Consider the following 18,163-nt stretch of genomic DNA (forward strand, 5'->3'; position numbering starts at 1 on the left):
TCTCCGAGGACAACAGTCATGAGTGTCATTTCATTCATAGTCATTTAGTTTTAGTTATTGCTAGATTTGGGTGGGGCTTGTCCTAGTAATTCTAGTAGAGTTTAAAGGCTTATTTCAGATATAGTTAGTTTTTGCTTATCAGTGAGTTAATATTTTGATTGTATTAAACTCATCAGTTTTCATATATATTAGATTTAGCATATAGTTATTCCCTCATATTTTCATTTAAGTATGATTTAGTTTCTGCATCTTTTGAATATCCTTAGTGTGTTCATTATCAAGCGAGAAGGGTTAGCTTGGGATCACTTGTGAACTTAGGTTCTATGTCCGCGTCTCGAGGATAGCTCGGGGTGTGACAAAACTTGGTATCAGAGCACAAGGTTTAAGTGTTCTAGGATGTCTGAAAAACCACACTAAGTAGAGTCCTATTCATGGGTGTGAAGTGCACCACATCTAATGAGAGTGAAGCTATGAAGTGTTCTAGGAAAAACGTCACATTCTTATTACTCTTATCGTACGTGAGGTATTATCTCATTTGATTCTAACTTGACGTTCTACGTTTCAAATCATGCCTCCTCGTAGAGCTAACACTAGGAATTCCAATGCCAGAAATGCAAACGCAACTCTTTCCGTCCTAGATCAGAAAGTCTGTAATGCTAAATTCAGAAATGCCATACAAATGATGGCTCAAACTATGACTAACCAGAACAATCCGGTTCAGGCTCATATGAATGAAAATTGTTGATCAGTAGCACGAAGGGTCTATGACTTTGTTAGGATGAATCCGCCTGAGTTCTTAGGATCGTAGACTAATAAGGATCCTCAGAATTTCTTGGATGATATTAATAAGATCTTTGAGGCATTCTAAGTAACTGGGAATGACCGGGTTGAGTTAGAATAGTACCAATTGAAGGGTGTTTCTCATATCTTGTACACTCAGCGGAAGGAGAATAGGGGTGCACATGCGACTCCTATAACATGGGATTGCTTTAGTAAGACTTTTCTCAATAGATTTTTCCCAATCAAGTTGAGAGAAGAAAAAACCCAAGAATTAATGAACTTAAGGTAGGGTATCATGACAGTCCAAAAGTATGGACTCAAGTTTAACCAACTCTCCAAGTATGCTCCTTACATGGTTGTTGACTCCAGGGCTCAGATGAATAAGTTTTTTAAAGATTGTCAGATTTGGTGAAAAAAGAGTGCAGAAATACGATGTTACTTAGAGATATGAACATCTCTAGACTTATAACTCATGCTCATCATGTTGAGGGTTATAAGCTTAGGGAACAGGTTAAGGAAAATACAAAGGCTAGGACTAGGAATGGTGACTATTCTCAACAGAAATCGACTGGTGGAAATCGCTGGCATGGTCAGCAAAATTTTTTGGATCAAGCTCCTTCATCGTCTAGTGTTCCATCCTCCAAGAATAGATATTACCAAAAGTATAGATTACCAGTCTCGAAATCTCAAGGAAGTGTTTCAGGCACCAAGACTTACCCCACTTTCCCTATGTGTGGTATGAACCATCCGAGAGAGTGTCTTAAAGGTAAAGAGGGATGTTTATGGTGTGATCATCCTGGTCACAGGTTGAGGGATTGTCCTTTTAGATAAAGTCAAGGAGATGGAAATGGTAGATCTTAGTCTAAAATTTCAGCAGCACCAGCAAGTCACAAAACTCAGAAAGGTAACTCATCTGGTGCATGTGGCAGTTAGCGCTAGGACAGGTTGTATGCTCTTCTAGATTGCCAAGATTAGGAAGGTTCTCCTGATGTAGTCACTGGTACGTTACGTGTCTTTCACCTTGATTTTTATGCGTTGTTAAATCCAGGGGCTATACTTTCTTTTGTTACTCCTTACATAACAGTCCAATTCAATGTCAGTCTAGAAACTCTCTGAGAAACTTTCTCAGTCTCTACTCCAGTCGGTGCCCCGATTTTAGCTAGACAAGCATATAGAAATTGCCCTATCACAGTCTGGAAGAAAGTCACCTCAATAGATCTAGTAGAGTTAGAAATGGTAGACTTCGATGTCATTATAGGTATCCATTGGTTATACTCTTGTGATGCCTCAGTCGATTCTAGAACTAGGATCGTTCATTTTCAGTTTTTGGATGAATCAGTCTTAGAATGGTAGGGCAGGAGCTTGGCGCCTATTGGTCGATTTATTTCTTACCTTAAGGCAAGAAAGATGATAACAAAGGGTTATCTCTATCAAATAGTTTAGGTTAACAATTCTAGTCTTAAAACCCAAACCGTTGAGTCGATTCCTGTAGTCTGTTAAGGAAATAAAAGAGTAGTTGACAGATCTTAAGGAAATAAAAGAGTAGTTGACAGATCTTCTAGATATGGGATTCATCAGACCTAGTATTTCACCATAGGGTACACCATTGTTTTTCATAAGGAAGAAAGATGGTTCACTCAGAATGTGCATAGACTAAAGACAGTTGAAAAAGGTCACCATCAAGAATAAGTATTTCATCCCTAAATTGATGATTTGTTTGACCAACTTCAGGGTGCTAGACAATTCTCAAAGATAGACTTTAGATCGGGTTATCATTAGCTTAGAATCAGAGATAGTGACATTCTGAAACAGTCCTCAGAACTCAGCATGGTCATTATGAATTTATTGTTATCTCATTAGGACTAACTAATGCTCTAGCAGCTTTCATGGATTTGATGAACAGATTGTTCAAAAAGTACTTGGAGTTGTTCACTATCGTGTTTATTGATGATATCCTCATCTACTCTAGGAGTAAGGAAGAATATGCAAGTCATTTGAGAGTTGTTCTGCAGACTCTCAAGGTTCACTAGTTATTCTCTAAATTTAGTAAATGTGAGTTCTGGTAGTAATAAGTTGCTTTTCTTGATCACACTGTATGTAGCGAAAGGATTCAAGTGGATTCAAAGAAGATAGAAGTATGAAACAGTGGCCCATACCTACCCATGCTACAGATATAATTTTTTTAGGTCTAACGATCTATTACACAAGGTCCGGGGAAGGTTTATTATCCATAGCCTCACCATTGACAAGCTTGACTCTAAAGATGGTCAAGTTCCAATGGTCAAATGTTTGTGGGAAAAGCATCATAGAATTGAAAACTAGCTTGAATACAACTCCTATCTTTACTCTGACAGAGGGTTTAGATGGTTGTATGACCTATTGTAATGCATCAAGAGTTGGCCTAGGTTTTGTGTTTATGCAACGAGGTAAGGTGATAACTTATGCGTCTAGAGAACATAGGGTTCATGAGAAGAACTAACAACCTCATGACCTTGAGCTTGCAGGAATGGTGTTTGCACTCAAGATTTCGACACACTACTTTATGGTGTTCACGTAGACGTGTTCACTGACCATAAGAGCCTTCAGTATGTGTTCACCCTGAAATAGTTGAATCTTTACCAAGGGATATGTCTCAAATTCATTAAGGATTATTATATGAGTGTGTATTATAATCCCGGTAAGGCGAATATAGTAGCAGATGCCCTCATCAGATTATCTATAGGTAGTGTAGCCCACGTTGAGGAAGAAAGGAAGGAGCTAGTGAAGGATGTTCACAGGCTTGCTCGCTTAGGAGTTCTCCTTATGAGCATATCAAATAATGGTGTAACAGTTCAGAATGAGGCGGAATCTTCTTTGGTATTAGAGGTTAAGGAATTGAAAAATAATGATCCAATTTATCTTGAACTTAAAAATGCAATACACAATCAGAGAATGGAGGTTTTCTCCCAAGAGGGAGATTGTGTACTTCGCTAGCAGGGTAAATTTTGTGCTTCTGATGTGGGCAAGTTGAGGCAGCGTATTATTGCAGAAGTCCTTATCTCCAGGTATTGTATTCATCTAATTTCCACTAAGATGTACCATGATCTGTGGGAAGTCTATTGGTGGAATGTCATCAAGAGGGATATAGCAGACTTTGTGAGTAAGTGTCCCAATTCCCACCAAGTGAGAAACCAAGAGGAATGACTGAAGAGATCGATATTCCTTACTGAGAAGTGGGATGTGATGAATATGGATTTTATCACACGGTTACCTCATACTCGCAGACAACATAACTCAATTTGGGTGATATTTGATAGAATGACTAAGTCTTCACGCTTTGTAGCGGTCAAGACTACAGATTAGGTGGAGGACTATTCCAAGTTTTACATGATTGAAATTGTGAGGTTGCATGGTGTTCCTTTGCCTATGATATCAGATAGAGCTCCTAAGTTTTCCTCTCATTTCTAGAAGTCATTTCAGAATGGTCTTGGTACTCAAGTTAACCTTAAAACATCATTTCATCCATAGATGGATGGGCAGGCACATCATACCATTCAGACATTATAGGATATGTTGAGAGGTTGTGTGATCAATTTGAAATGTAGTAGGGATGATCACCTTCCTCTTATTGAGTTTGCCTTCAGTAATAACTACTATTCCAACATTCAAATGGCCACTTATAAGGCTTTATATGGTCGTAGATGTAGATCTCATGTTGGTTGGTTTGAAGTAGGTGAAGTAGCTTTGATAGGGACATATTCACTCCTTTATACTATGGAGAAATTTCAACTCATTAGAGATAAACTTAAGACCGCCCAAAGTCGTTAGAAATCTTATGCAGATGTAAGGAGAAGGGAACTAGAGTTCCAAGTTCACGATTGAGTTCTCTAATGGTCTCATCTATGAAAGGGGTGATGCAATTTGGAATGAAAGGAATGCTTAGTCCTAGATATATAGGCCCTTACAAGAACTTTAAAAGGGTTGGCAGAGTGGCATATGAGTTAAAGTTTTCAGCAGAATTAGCAGCAGTGCATTCGTTCTTTCACATCTCACTCTTCAAGATTTTGTGGGATACCGAACCTATATAGTGCCGTTATAGAGTGTGGCAGTGAAAGATAGTCTTTCTTATGAGGATGTACCAGTTGAGATTATTTACCATCAAGTTAAAGTTGAGAAATAAAGAAGTCTCTTCAGTCATGATTTTTGTGGAGGTGTTAGTCTATAGAGGGATCTACTTGGGAAGCAGAAGCAGCCATGAAAGATAAGTACCCTCACCTCTTTCTTTCCTACTCCACTGTAGCTTGAGTTAATAGTTCCTCTTCAGTTTTTTCCAGTCATTCGTACGTGTATTCAGGCTTAGAATCATTTTCCCTCAATTTGTACTTGCAATTTAAGCATATTCGCATGTTATTGAAACTCAATACAGTCGCATACTCAGATCTCAATGTTTAGTAGTAGGGTTTGCAGCTCTCCCTGTGTAGTTCAGCTAGTTTAATATTCATTCGAGAATGAATGTTCCGAAGAGGGAGATGATGTAACACCCTATATCTAAAATAGAAAAAAACTATGTTCTTCAGAATAATTTAAAGGTGGAAGAGACGAGACCAATGATGGATTGTAGCCTAACCCACGGTCCGTCCTGCACAAACGACGATGGGATCAGAAACTCCCAAAAATCTCAGCCCAAGAAAATTGGTTGTGTTGGTCGACGGACGTCGTTACAGTCTGTAGGTCAGACTACGGTCTGTAGTCTATGAACGTCAAACGAGAACCCCATTCACCTAGTTTCTGACAAGATCTAAGGATTACCAGCATGGTCTGTAGCTGGACCTATGGTCCGTAGGTCTTACGTATGTGGGAAATTAGTAGATAGTTAAGGGGAAATGTAGTTTGGTCAACTTTAAATAGCTAGAAGTCTGAGCACAAAATGAATTAGGTGTCCCATGACCTCCCCACTGATAGATAATTGAATTAGATTTACATATCCATCGACCTTGATAAATTCAGACTTCTGAATAAAAAGATATGTCCATTTTAGTAAAGGCCTCTCGAAAAGGCCCAATCGACGAACCAACCGACGGGGCGTCGATCAACTGACAGACAGTCTGTCCTGGCAGTCGATTGGTCCAACACATACTATCCTAGGGGTCTTTTGGACCTTTCCCACTTTGTTTAATCCTTAATTTATGTTGTTTTTTATCCTAAATAATAAGATTTTAGTCTGTTTAGAATAGAAACATAATTAAAACATATAAAACTAAAATAATTAAATCAAAAGTTAGAAAATTAGAAGCAAGAAAGAAGAAAAAGCTCAAGAACCCTATTTCAAGAACGCAACAAGCTCCAGTAGTTCAAACCCCAAAATTTATGTTTCTTCAGGGAATTTTTTCACAGGTATGTGGGATTTCACTAGTGGGTTCATTTCACACATTGGATCCCTAGTTTTCAGTGTGATTCTTGATTCTCATATCATGATTAGATCTAGTGTTTCTAGAACATCAACAACACTTTATGAATTTATTATTTTTATGTTTCAAATAATATTATAATGTTATTATTAAGCTTATTGCATGAATTTTAGAACTCTAGCTTTGTATTTCATTAGTTGTTGAACTACACATGTTGAGTAAGATATTTCAGACACTTCAGATATATAAGCCTCAGTTATAAATGCATAATTACCAGATTTATTATTACATTCTCGGTTAGCATGTTCAGTTTCAAGCTATCTAGTATTTACAGAAAATCATACCTAATTAGTAAATTTACAGAATTCACGGGAGTAGCAGAATTCCAAGTTGGACTAGGGTTTAGCATACCTAATAGTCCCAAAACTACTAGCCAAGTATATTGTAAGTCCTCTCTGTGGGCAATATGTCTTTATACCTTTGGCAGGGTATATTGTGTCATCTCGATAGGGCTTATGCATCGGACTCCACATTTAGATCATGTGGTTTTATTATCGGTTATTAGTAACTCTTTTAAATCAATCAGACTCTCTGCACTTAACATTTATCAGTATATTCAATATTCAATTTTTGCATGTTATATTTTATCAGTATATTCAATATTCAATTTTAGCAGTTTATCTTGTCAAATCATTATACTTTCTTTATGCTTGTTTAGTTATGTTTTATTTCCGTTTTAATCAATCCTACATGCTCAGTACCTTTCAAGTACTAACGCATACATGCCCTACATCTTCACATGATATAGGTTCAGCTTCTCAGTATCTGTATCACGAATAGATCGATTTCAAATCTCCTGTTCAGCAGATTCAGTGGTGAGTCCTCATTATCTGAGGAAAACAGTCATGAGTGTCATTTCGGCCTTTAGTCATTTAATTTTAGTTTTTGCTAGATTTAGCTGGGTCTTCTCTCCCTATTTCTAGTACTGTTTACAGGGTTATTCCAAGTATAGTTAGTTTCAGCATAGAAGTAGTTCATATTTTCTTTGAAATAAACTCATTAGTTTTCATATATATCAGATTTTGCATATGGGTATTTCCCTATCTTTTCATATTAGTATGATTTAGCTTCCGCATCATTTAGTTTCGGCTAATGTTTAAAGTTTAGGACAGTTTGAAAATAATATTAAAAACATATGAGGTCAGTAGGATTGAACCCAAGACCTCACTATAAGAAAGCTGTAATTATTTAAAATAAATAGGAGTGAGGCACACGAGATTCGAACCCGAGTGTCGTTAGCCGATTCCCCTTAACCTAAAACACAATTAAAGAAATAGGAGGAGTGGGATTCGAACCCACGACCTCTCGGTCAGATTTAAGGAAAAATTAAAAGAAAAATAGAGGTTGAGGAGTGAGGGAATCAAACCAACAACCTCTAGGCAGAATAAAAGGAATTAAAGGGAAAAATAAAGTGGGGTTGTGGGGGTTCTATACCAAACCCTCTTAGTCAAAAAATTAATGATTTAAGGAAAAAGGAAATTAAAAGAAAATGAGGTTGTGTAGGTTTAATCCCACATTCCCTTAGTCCTAATGAACGAAAAAAAATAAAAAGAGAGAAATTAAGGGAAAATAAAAAGAAGGCGTTGGGGCTCGATTTTGGGTCCCCAAGTCATGCGGGTCAAACTAAATTAAATAAAATGTAAGTGTTGTCCGAGGGATTCCAAATCGGGTTTCCTTGCCCAATTTCGTATTGATTTATAAATCATAAGTGAATAAACGTTCAAATAATACTTTCTACATAGATCGAAATCGATGATCTTGGAATATATACAAGATGCATAAGTCTTGTATCACAAAATCATAGGAAGATATGAATCTTTTAAACGAACTATAAATGAAGCCTCATGGCTTGTATATATAGACCCATAAGTATAGCATACGTTTAAAAGTAAGTGAACCTAAGATGTACGTAAAGAAATAATGAACTCCTAGAAGGGTAATGAAAGATTGTGGAACACACTAAATGGCCAAGTGCATTGCCATATGGTGAAATGAACATTCACGTAAAAAGGGGTGAGTAATTATGAAGAGCTAATGTGCTATAGCTAATGAATGTGGTGATAACATGATAAGAGGTTAATGTGATGGAAGAGAGCAATCTCAAATGAGCCTAAGTAAATGTACCAAATCGTACTCACTTATGAGAGTGTAGAGTTAATTAAGAGGTCAGTCTCTATGAATACTCTAATGAAAGTATTGATATTAATGTATACTTAATACCAATGATGAGATGATAAGTCATATATTGAGTTATGATGTCCTCATACTAGAAGCCAGCTTCCATGACTTAGTAGTCGAATGAAATTGAACTTTATACTAATCATTAATAGGCTAGATATGAGTAGTGATACCTTCTTTTGGGAAAGGCGGAAGTTTACGTAACTCTCATGAGATGAGACTGTCAGGCATGCCAGGTATGGTTCACCTTATATCTCCTAGTCTTTGAACGTATACTGCTAATATAGGGATCTAGCAAGGTTAAATTCGTTATATACTCTGGCATGTTTTTAGCCAGTTTGGCCGTTGATTCAACCTCTTTTCAGTGTGGGGAAGACACTGGACATCATGATGCTCACATGATCTATGTCGGTTAAAGTTTAACTTCCCAATTAATTAATTAGGTCAGCCTCAAATGATGCACATAATTAAATAAATGATACCAAAGGTGTTAGGGTAGGATAATCATGAGGTGAGATAGACATAAGAAATGACACTAGGTTATTCTTGGCAATTGCACAACGAACCCGATGAAAGTTTTAATATAGTACCTAGGCATAGGATGTGTTTAAACTAGCTTATGAATAAATGAAGCAGGATTTTTGTTTGCTAAAAAGGCTCCCTACTTGTTGTCCCTTATATTGAACCCTCATTTTGGGAAGTCTTAATGTCAAGTCCATGATTTCAAGGTCTCATGGCATATGATCGAATTGTATGAAATATATTAAGTGTCATATGCAATATGTTGTGTGCTATATGTAATATGGTATGTGTTATGTGCAATATGATACGTATGATTATGCATCTTACTCTCATGGCATGACTTTCCTAACCCAAATCTAGTAAGTCCACTGACCTTCCTATACAAAATTGGCAAGTTAACTGAGTTGACTTTCCAGAAATCATGTTGTTAGGAAAGAGCTATTCTTGCTCATGAATGCCCTTGGTGTGTGCTTGCATATACCCATACTTAGTACAAATGAGTACTTACCCCATACAATATCTAGTTTTACGTGCAGGCACAGGTGGACATTAAAGTTTACAATACATAGTACAAGTGACCTTTCATCCAGATTTTGTATGTCCTCCTGCCTTCGAGGATGTTTACTGTTATTTATAGCTTAGATATAGGCTTTATCTAGTAGAACATGTTTCACTAGTAATTCATTTCCACTTTCATGTCAGACTTTATATTGGTGTCGTTTTGGCAAACATACGTTTAATGCAATTATAAACTATTTCTTTCATTTGATAATCTTAATATTAGATTGTTCATTGTGAACATTTATGAATTTATGTAGAATGGATTACATGAATATTAAGTAACAAAAATTTCAAATTTTCCGCTAAAATTAACCTAGATGAAGTAACAATGAGGTATGGAGGCTTTTCTGCGACCTTTGAGAGGTCAACAACGTCGGACTTGTCCAGGGTCTATATTCTGATCGTGAAAAAGTTGATATCAGAGCAATATGTTAAATTTAAAGGATAATAAGATCACACAAATCACATTGAGTAGTTTTTAAGTCATGGTAGTGAAAAGCAACAATATCCTGAATTAGAGACTACATGATGCGTAAGAAAATTTCCCTTCTTCTGATCTTATCATGCCTTTTCCTAATGTCTGATTTCTTGGTGTTATGAGTCAATCTAAAATCAATTCTTATTATTTTCATAGAATGAATACTAGGAGGGACGCTAGTCAGAGGAGACGAGGAGCAGCTGCTGGGGACAATATGGTTCCACCCCAGGCTTTAACTGAATGAGTGGCTATGTCGATTAACCCAGCCTGGTTTACTTATGTGGACGTGCGGGCATCTCTTGAACAGATGAAACCTTGCATCCCTATGAAGTCCCAAGCCATGACTTACCAGGTCAACCTGCAGAATGTTCAAAGGGAAAACCCACTGGTTCGTAGCATGGATGACATGTTATGAGACTTTACGAGGATGAATCCATCCAAGACATTAGAAAATCCCCAAGAGTTTGTGGCCGAGGCGCATAAGATTTTTGTGGCCATGGGGCCATATATCTTGAGAAAGCAGAGTTGTCTTCCTATCAACTCAAAGATGTTGCACAAACTTGGTGCAAGTTGTGATAGGATAGCCGAGCTTTGGATAGAATTTTGATCACTTGGGAGCCGTTTACGATAGCTTTCCTGGAGATAATCTTCCCCACTGAGATGAGGGAGGACAAGGTTAAGGAGTTTATCAACTTTAAACAGTTATCGATAACAGTCAGAGAGTATTCCTTGAAGTTTTTTAAACTATCCAGGTTCCTTATTAAAATCAGCGAGATTTGGAAGAAAGAGTGTTGGGCTGCGATGCTCCACAATAACATGGACCTTTCCAGGTTGTTGGTGCATGTCTAGTAGTTAAAGGACAGCCGTAAAAAGAGGGTTGTTTGTAATTCTTGGAGGCCGAAGCCTCTAGATAAGGAAGGTACCAGTCCTGGAGGCCGTAGAAACAATTTTTGCATTCGTGAGCAGCCCAGGTTCATGAAGGGGTAGCAGAATTCGTCGAATTCTAATTCCCAGAGGAGTACAACACTTAGAGAAGGAAAACTTGAGCCCAAGAAGGGTAATAAAGGTGAGATGCAGCGTCCCAAAAAGAACTGTTCTAAGTATGACTGTGCTTACAGTAGAGAGTGAAGACCGGGAACTAATGCCTGTTTCAGTTGCGATAAGAGTCGGCACATGGTTATAGACTTCCTACAGAACAGAGGTCAGGCTCGACGTAATGCTCTGCTAGGCCTAATCCACAATGTGCATAGTAGCAGATCCTACAAAGAGGAATAAGTTCTATGCCCTAAAGGGGATGGAGGAGCAGGAGAAGTTCGTTGATGTGGTCACACGTATTCTGCAAGTATTCTCAACTTTTTTTATTCTTTACTTGATCTAGGGTATACGCTTTCCTTTGTAACTCTTTTGCTTGCTCTCACTTTTGAAATATTTCCTAAAGTTCTGCATGATCCTATGGTGATTAATACACCTTTAGGAGAAAATGTATGAACTTATAGACTATACAAAGATTGCCCAATTGTTGTAAGTGGTAAGACTATGTGTGCAGACTTAGTTTAGTTAAACATGCATGATTCTGATGTTATCCTTGGCGTTGAATGGTTTCACAGTTGTTATATTTGTTTGATTTTCGTAGTAGAGTGGTATGATTTTGTTTCTCTAATGAAGAGGAGCTAGTCTTGGAGGGGTATAGCTTGAGTCATCCTAATCCCTTGATATCGAACCTTAAGGAAAATAAAATGATGTATAATGGGTTATATTGTCATATTGTGAGTTTTAATGATTTAGATCATGACATTTTTTCAATAGAATCAGTGCCTGTTGGGTGAATGAGTTTGTAGATGTATTTCCTGATTATTTTCCTGGAGTCCCTCCTCCTTGAGAGATTGATTTTGGTATTGACTTAGAAGCCGATACTAAACCAACTTTTATTCCTCCCTATAAAATGACTCCAGTTAAACTCAAAGAGTTGAAGCTGCGGTTAAAAGATCTCGCTCATATGGGTTTCATTCAGCCGAGCATATCTCTTTTGGGCGCTCTAGTTTTGTTTGTGAAAAAGAAAAATGGAACCCTTAGAATGTGCATCAATTATCGAAAGCTTAACAAAGTCACTATCAGTAATATGTTCCCACTTCATAGAATATATTTTTTGACAAACTCCAAGGGTCTAGTCTATTCTCGAAGATTGATCTTCGTTTAGGGTACCATCAACTAAGGGTTAGGGATTGAGATATACACAAGACAACTTTTTATACCCATTATGGTCACTATGAGTTCCTAGTTATGTCATTTGGTCTCACAAATGCACCTGCTGCATTTGTGGATCAAATTAATAGAGTCTTTCATGAATACCTTGACTCTTTAGTCATAGTATTCATTGATGACATTAGCATATACTCTAAGTACAAGGTAGAGCATGAAAAACATTTGAGACTAACCTTGTAGGTACTTAGACAATATCAGTTGTTTACCAAATTCAGCAAGTGTAAATTCTTTCTAAGATTAGTGACCTTCGTAGGTCATGTTATGTCCGACAATGGTTTGGAGTTAGATACCATGAAGATTTAGGTTGTTAAGAAATGGCCAAAGACTCTTACTCCCGAAGATATTCATAGCTTCTTGGGATTGGCTGGTTATTATCGCAGGTTCGTGGAGGGTTTTTCTTCCATTGTTGCCCCACTCACAGCTTTGATGAAGAAAAAATTAAAGTTTGAATGGGTGGAGACTTGTAAGAAGAGTTTCCAGGAACTCAAGGACAGACTCACTTAAGCCTCGGTGCTTATTTTGCCTAACTGTGGTGACAATTAAACTTTTTATTTTTATGCATCTAGGGTTTGTTTTGGTTGTGTTTTTATGCAGGGTGGTAAGGTGATATCTTATACGCCCCGATAGCTCAACGTTTATGAAAAGAATTATCCCACTCATGACTTGGAGTTGGCGGTTGTGGTGTTTGCACTAAAATTGTGGAGGCACTACTTATATGTAGTGCATGTGGATGTGTTCACAGACCACAAAAGTCTCTAGTACGTGTTCACACAAAGGGATTTGAACCTACGTCAGCGGAGGTTGTTGGAGCTGTTGAAGGACTATGATATAAATGTCCACTACCATCCAGGTAAGGCTAATGTTGTAGCTGATGCTTTCAGTAGGATGGGCATGGGAAGTATATCCGACGTTGAGGATAAGAATAAGGAATTGGTCAAAGATATACATAGACAGGCAACATTGGATGTGCGGTTAGTTGACTCTATTAGTGGGGGTGTTTCAATTCATCTAAGTTCTGAATTATTTTTAGTAGTTGAACTCAAAAAGGGTCAGAAAATCTTGATCCTGTGTTGATGGAGCTAAAGGACTCAGTGTAGGTTAAGATGAATTAGTCTTTTGCTTTTGGAGGTGACGGCATACATAATTACCACGATAGGCTATGTGAACCAGATGTAGATGATTTGCAGACAAAGATTGTTCTAGATATTCAATATATACAGATTCCTCTAAGATGTATCACGATCTTAAAAAAATCTATGGTGTGATGACATGAAGAAGGACATTGCTTAATACGTGGCTAATTGTCCTAATTTTCAACAGGTTAAGGTCAAAAATGTTAAGCTTAGAGGTCTTACTCTGATAATCGAGGTTCCGACATGGAAGTGGAAGGCCATTAAATTTGGACTTCGTGGTTGGTTTTATGAAGACTAGGAGACAACAATATAACATATGGGTTATTGTGAACATGATGACTAAGTGTGCCCACATTATCCCTTTGAAGTCTACTTACAGAGCCGAGGGTTATGCGAGACTCTACATTGATGAGATTGTCAGATTGCATGGGATTTCTTTATCAATCATTTCAGATAGATATGCTCAGTTCACTTCACATTTCTTGAGATCCTTCGAGAAGAACTTAGGCATGCAGGTAAAGCTTAGTACTGCCATTTATCCTCAAACTGATTGGCAGGAAGAGCGGCTCATTCAGACATTGGAGGACATGTTGAGAGCTTGTGTGATTGACTTCATAGGTAGTTGGGACGACCATATGCCTTTGATAGAGTTCTTGTATAATAATAGCTATAATCTAGCATTGGGATGGCACCGTCCGAGGCATTATATGGTAGGAGGTGTAGGCTTCCAGTTTGATGGTTCAAGGTTAGAGAGTCATCCATTTCGGGTCCAGAGATCATTTATGTGGCCTTAGAGAAGGTCAGTGTGATTAGGGACTAGTTGGCTACTGCTTACAGTCGGCAAAAGTCATATGAAGATAATTGGAAATGGCCCTTAAAGTTTAATGTTCGTGACAAGGTCTATTTGAAGATATCACCTGTGAAGGAAGTGATGAGGTTTGGCAGATAGGGGAAGTTGATTCTGAGGTATGTTGGGCCATGTGAGATCCTATAGAGTGTTTGTGAGGTGGTCTATGAGTTGGCATTTCCTACGGAGCTAGCTTCTGTTCAACCAATCTTTTATGTTTCTATGTTAAAGAAGTTCCTAGGTGATCCAACATCGATTCTACCTGTTGATGGTTTGGGGGTCGATGAAGACTTGTCCAATGAGGAGGTACTTGTTGACATTTTAGACAGACAGAACAAGCGGCTGACAAACAAGGAGATTGCCACAGTGAAGTTGTTGTGGAGGAACCATCTTGTTGAGGTTGCTATATGGGAGGCCGACACCGATATGAGATCCCGCTACCCTCATCTTTTCAGCTCTTGAGGTTAGACTTCCTACTCTTAAGTCTATGTTTCCTTATCTCACCATTCTTTGTTGTTGTGTGCATAGTGTTTATATTATGATATGACTGGCATTGTGCTTAATGTGTGTAGAATGCCTACGATTAGACCGGATTCAGACTAATTGATAAGCGTAGAACCAGACATCTGAACCCTTGCTAGAAAAGGATTGGTCCAGCCATGTAGGGAACTCGAATATAAAGATTTATTCGTATGAGTCTTTACCGGACATAAAAAGGGAAAATCTTAGGTTTGGAGGGTCTAGGGATAAAATGGTTGTTTCCAGGCCAAGGGTAATATAATAATTACCATAAGGAAATAATTTATTTATTAATTAATTTATTTAAGTAGGCGGTTCGTGTCGGGTCAACCCTAAATGACACATTTCGCGGTGGTCACTCCACCCGGGTTCAAACCTCAACGGAAGGATCCAATAAATATATTTAAATGGAGGTTTATAATCTGATTTTTAAGGGATTTATGGTGATTTCAATAAGATAATTAAACAAGATATTTTATTAAATTAATAAGGAGTCCTAGTTTGACTAATTCCCAAACTAAAACTCCTAATCCTTAACTACTCTCTCACGTTTCTCCACTCTTCTCACGTTTTCTCTGCCTATCAAAATTACAAGGACAGAAAACACAAGCAAAGTTCTTTACACTTGAAGATATCACACGAAAAAAATATAATAAAAATATATACAAACGCTAAGTAAAAATGTTAGGCAAAGAGAGGAGTTTTCCGTGGGGTGGTGTTGGAGTTTCGAGACTTGAACGTGACTTGGAGAGGGGGCTGGACAGCAGGTCGTGTGTTAAACAAACGTCAAATAAGGTATGGGTTTTCTTACTCATGGTACCTTTCTCAAAAGACCCTTATGATTCAGTCAATATTAATCTAATAAGTAGGATTTTTCCCCGTTGCATGTCCCTATAACTATCTCCAATTGATTCGTAGTTTGGATATGTTTGCTGGTAGAATTTAGGGATGTAATGTGTTTTCGTGATGATTATGTGTATGTATGTATGTTCAGAATTATGTGGTTAATGAAAGATGTTTTTCGGAAATCTGTGATACGATTATGTGGGCGCATGGTCATGGATAAGAGCATGAAATGGCATGTTTAAATCCTTGTATTTTATGTGCAAGAACGTGTGTATATCGTGATGCTCATATGAAGTGTAATGTGACTGAATTGACTGAAAAATATTCGCTAAATGAATCCATGAAAAATGACACTAAAGATGTACTAAATGATCCATGAATTATCCTAAGAACTAACGTGTAAATATTGATGAAAAGGAGATGGAAATCATGACTACATTTACAGCATTGTGTTACCTTAATTTAGGCTAATGTTTGAAGTTTAGGATAGTTTGAAAATTATATTTAAAACATGAGAGGTTAGTACGGATTGAACCTAAGACGTCAATTTCAGAAAACTATATTTAATTAAAATAAAAAAGAGTGAGGAACACGGGATTCGAACCCGAGTACCCTTTGCCGATTCACCTAAACCTAAAACAAAATTAATGAAATGAGAGGAGTAGGGTTTGAACCCACCACGTCTCAGTCATATTTAAGGAAAATTAAACAAAAAATAAAGGTTGGGGCGTGTGGGAATCGAACCCACGACGTCTAGGCAGAATAAAAGGAATTAAAGAGAAAATGAAAGTGGGGTTGTGGGGGTTCAATCCCACACACTCTTGGTCAAAACAAAAATTGTTTAAGGAAAAATGAAATTAAAAGAAGTTACGTTGTAGGGGTTCGTTCCCAGATTCTCTCATTCCGAATGAATGAAAACAAAGAAGAAGAGAGAAATCAATGGAAAACTAAAAGAAGGCGTTGGGGCTCGATTTCGGGTTCCCTTGCCCAATTTCCATATTGATACATAAGTCATACGTGAATAAGTGTTCAAATAATGCTGCTTACATAGATCGAAATCGATGATCTTGGCATACATACAACAATCATAAGTCTTGTATCACAAAATCATAGGAAGATATGAATCAGTTAAACAAATTATGAATGAAGCCTCATGGCATGTATGTATAGACCCATAAGTCTAGCGTACATTTTAAAGTAAGTGAACCTAAGTTGTATGTAACGAAATGATGAACTACTTGAAGGTTTAAGGTACAGTGTGGAAATTACTAACGGCCAAATGCATTGGCATATAATGAAATGAACATTCACGTAAAAACGGGTAAGAAATAATGAAGAGCAAATGTGCTAAAGCTAATGAATGTGGTGACAACATGATAAGAGGTTAATGTGAAAGATGAGAGCAATCTCAAATGAGCCAAAGTATATGTACCAAATCGTACTCACGTATTAGAGTGTAGAGTTAATGAAGAGGCCAGTCTCTATGAATAATCTAATGAATGTATTGAGATTAATGTATACTTAATATTAATAATGAGATGAGAAATCATACATTGAGCTATGATGTCCGTATACTAGAAGCCAGCTTCCATGACGTAGTAGTTGAATGAAATAGAATTTTATACTAAGCACCAATAGGCTAACTATGAGTAGTGATACCTTCTTTAAGGAAGGGCGGAAGTTTGCGTAACTCTCATGAGATGAGACTGTCAGGCATCCCGGGTATGGGTCACCTTACATCTCCTAGTCTTTGAACGTATACTACTAATATAGGGATCTAGCAAGCTTAAATTCTTTATATGCTCTAGCATGTTTTTAGTCACTTTGGCCGTTGATTCAACCTCTTTTCAGTGTGGGCAGACACTGGATTTCATGATGCTTACATGATCTATGTCGGTTATAGTTAAATTTCCAAATGAATGAATGAGGTTAGCCTCAAATGATGCACATAGTGAAATGAATAATACCAAAGGTGGTAGGATAGGATAATGATAAGGTGAGCTAGTCTCAAGTAATTACAGTAGGTCATTCTTGTCCATTGCTCAGCGAACCCGATGAAAGTCTTAAACTACATCCTAGGCATAGCATGTGTTTACACTAGCTTATGAATGAATGAAGCAGAATTTGTGTTTGCTATAAAGGCCCCCTACTTGAGGCCCCTTATATTGAGCCCTCATTTTTGGAAGTCTTAATGGCAAGTCCATGATTCCAAGGTCTCAAGGAATATGATCAAATTGTATTAAATATGTTAACTGTTATATGCAATATATTATGTCTTATATGTAATATTGTATGTGTTATGTGAAATATTATATGTATGATGATGAATGTTACTCTCATGGTATGAATTTCCTAACCCAAATATGGCAAGTCCACTGACTTTCCTAATCCAAATCTGGCAAGTCCACTAAGTTCCCTTTTCCATAAATCATGTTGTTAGGAAAGAGCTATTCTTACTCATGCATGTCCTTGCTGTGTGTTTGCATATACCCATACTTAGTACAAGTGAGTACTTACCCCATACAAAATCTACTTTTATGTGCAGGCACATGTGGACGTTAAAGTTTACAATACACCATTGCAGTTATCC

General features: G+C 37.4%; 1 protein-coding gene across 1 annotated transcript; it reads left to right on the forward strand.

Moving 5' to 3' along the window:
• Positions 1-3,435: 3,435 nt before the first annotated feature.
• LOC138347414 (uncharacterized) lies at positions 3,436-14,670 on the forward strand. The gene is made up of 7 exons (XM_069295712.1): positions 3,436-3,636; positions 3,757-3,824; positions 12,609-12,691; positions 13,079-13,199; positions 13,741-13,979; positions 14,260-14,327; positions 14,440-14,670. Exons 1-7 carry the CDS (start codon positions 3,436-3,438, stop codon positions 14,668-14,670), a joined length of 1,011 nt encoding a protein of 336 aa, XP_069151813.1.
• Positions 14,671-18,163: the final 3,493 nt, after the last annotated feature.

This window comes from Solanum lycopersicum, chromosome 3 (genome assembly GCF_036512215.1).
Source record: "Solanum lycopersicum chromosome 3, SLM_r2.1".
Classification (NCBI taxonomy): domain Eukaryota; kingdom Viridiplantae; phylum Streptophyta; class Magnoliopsida; order Solanales; family Solanaceae; genus Solanum; species Solanum lycopersicum.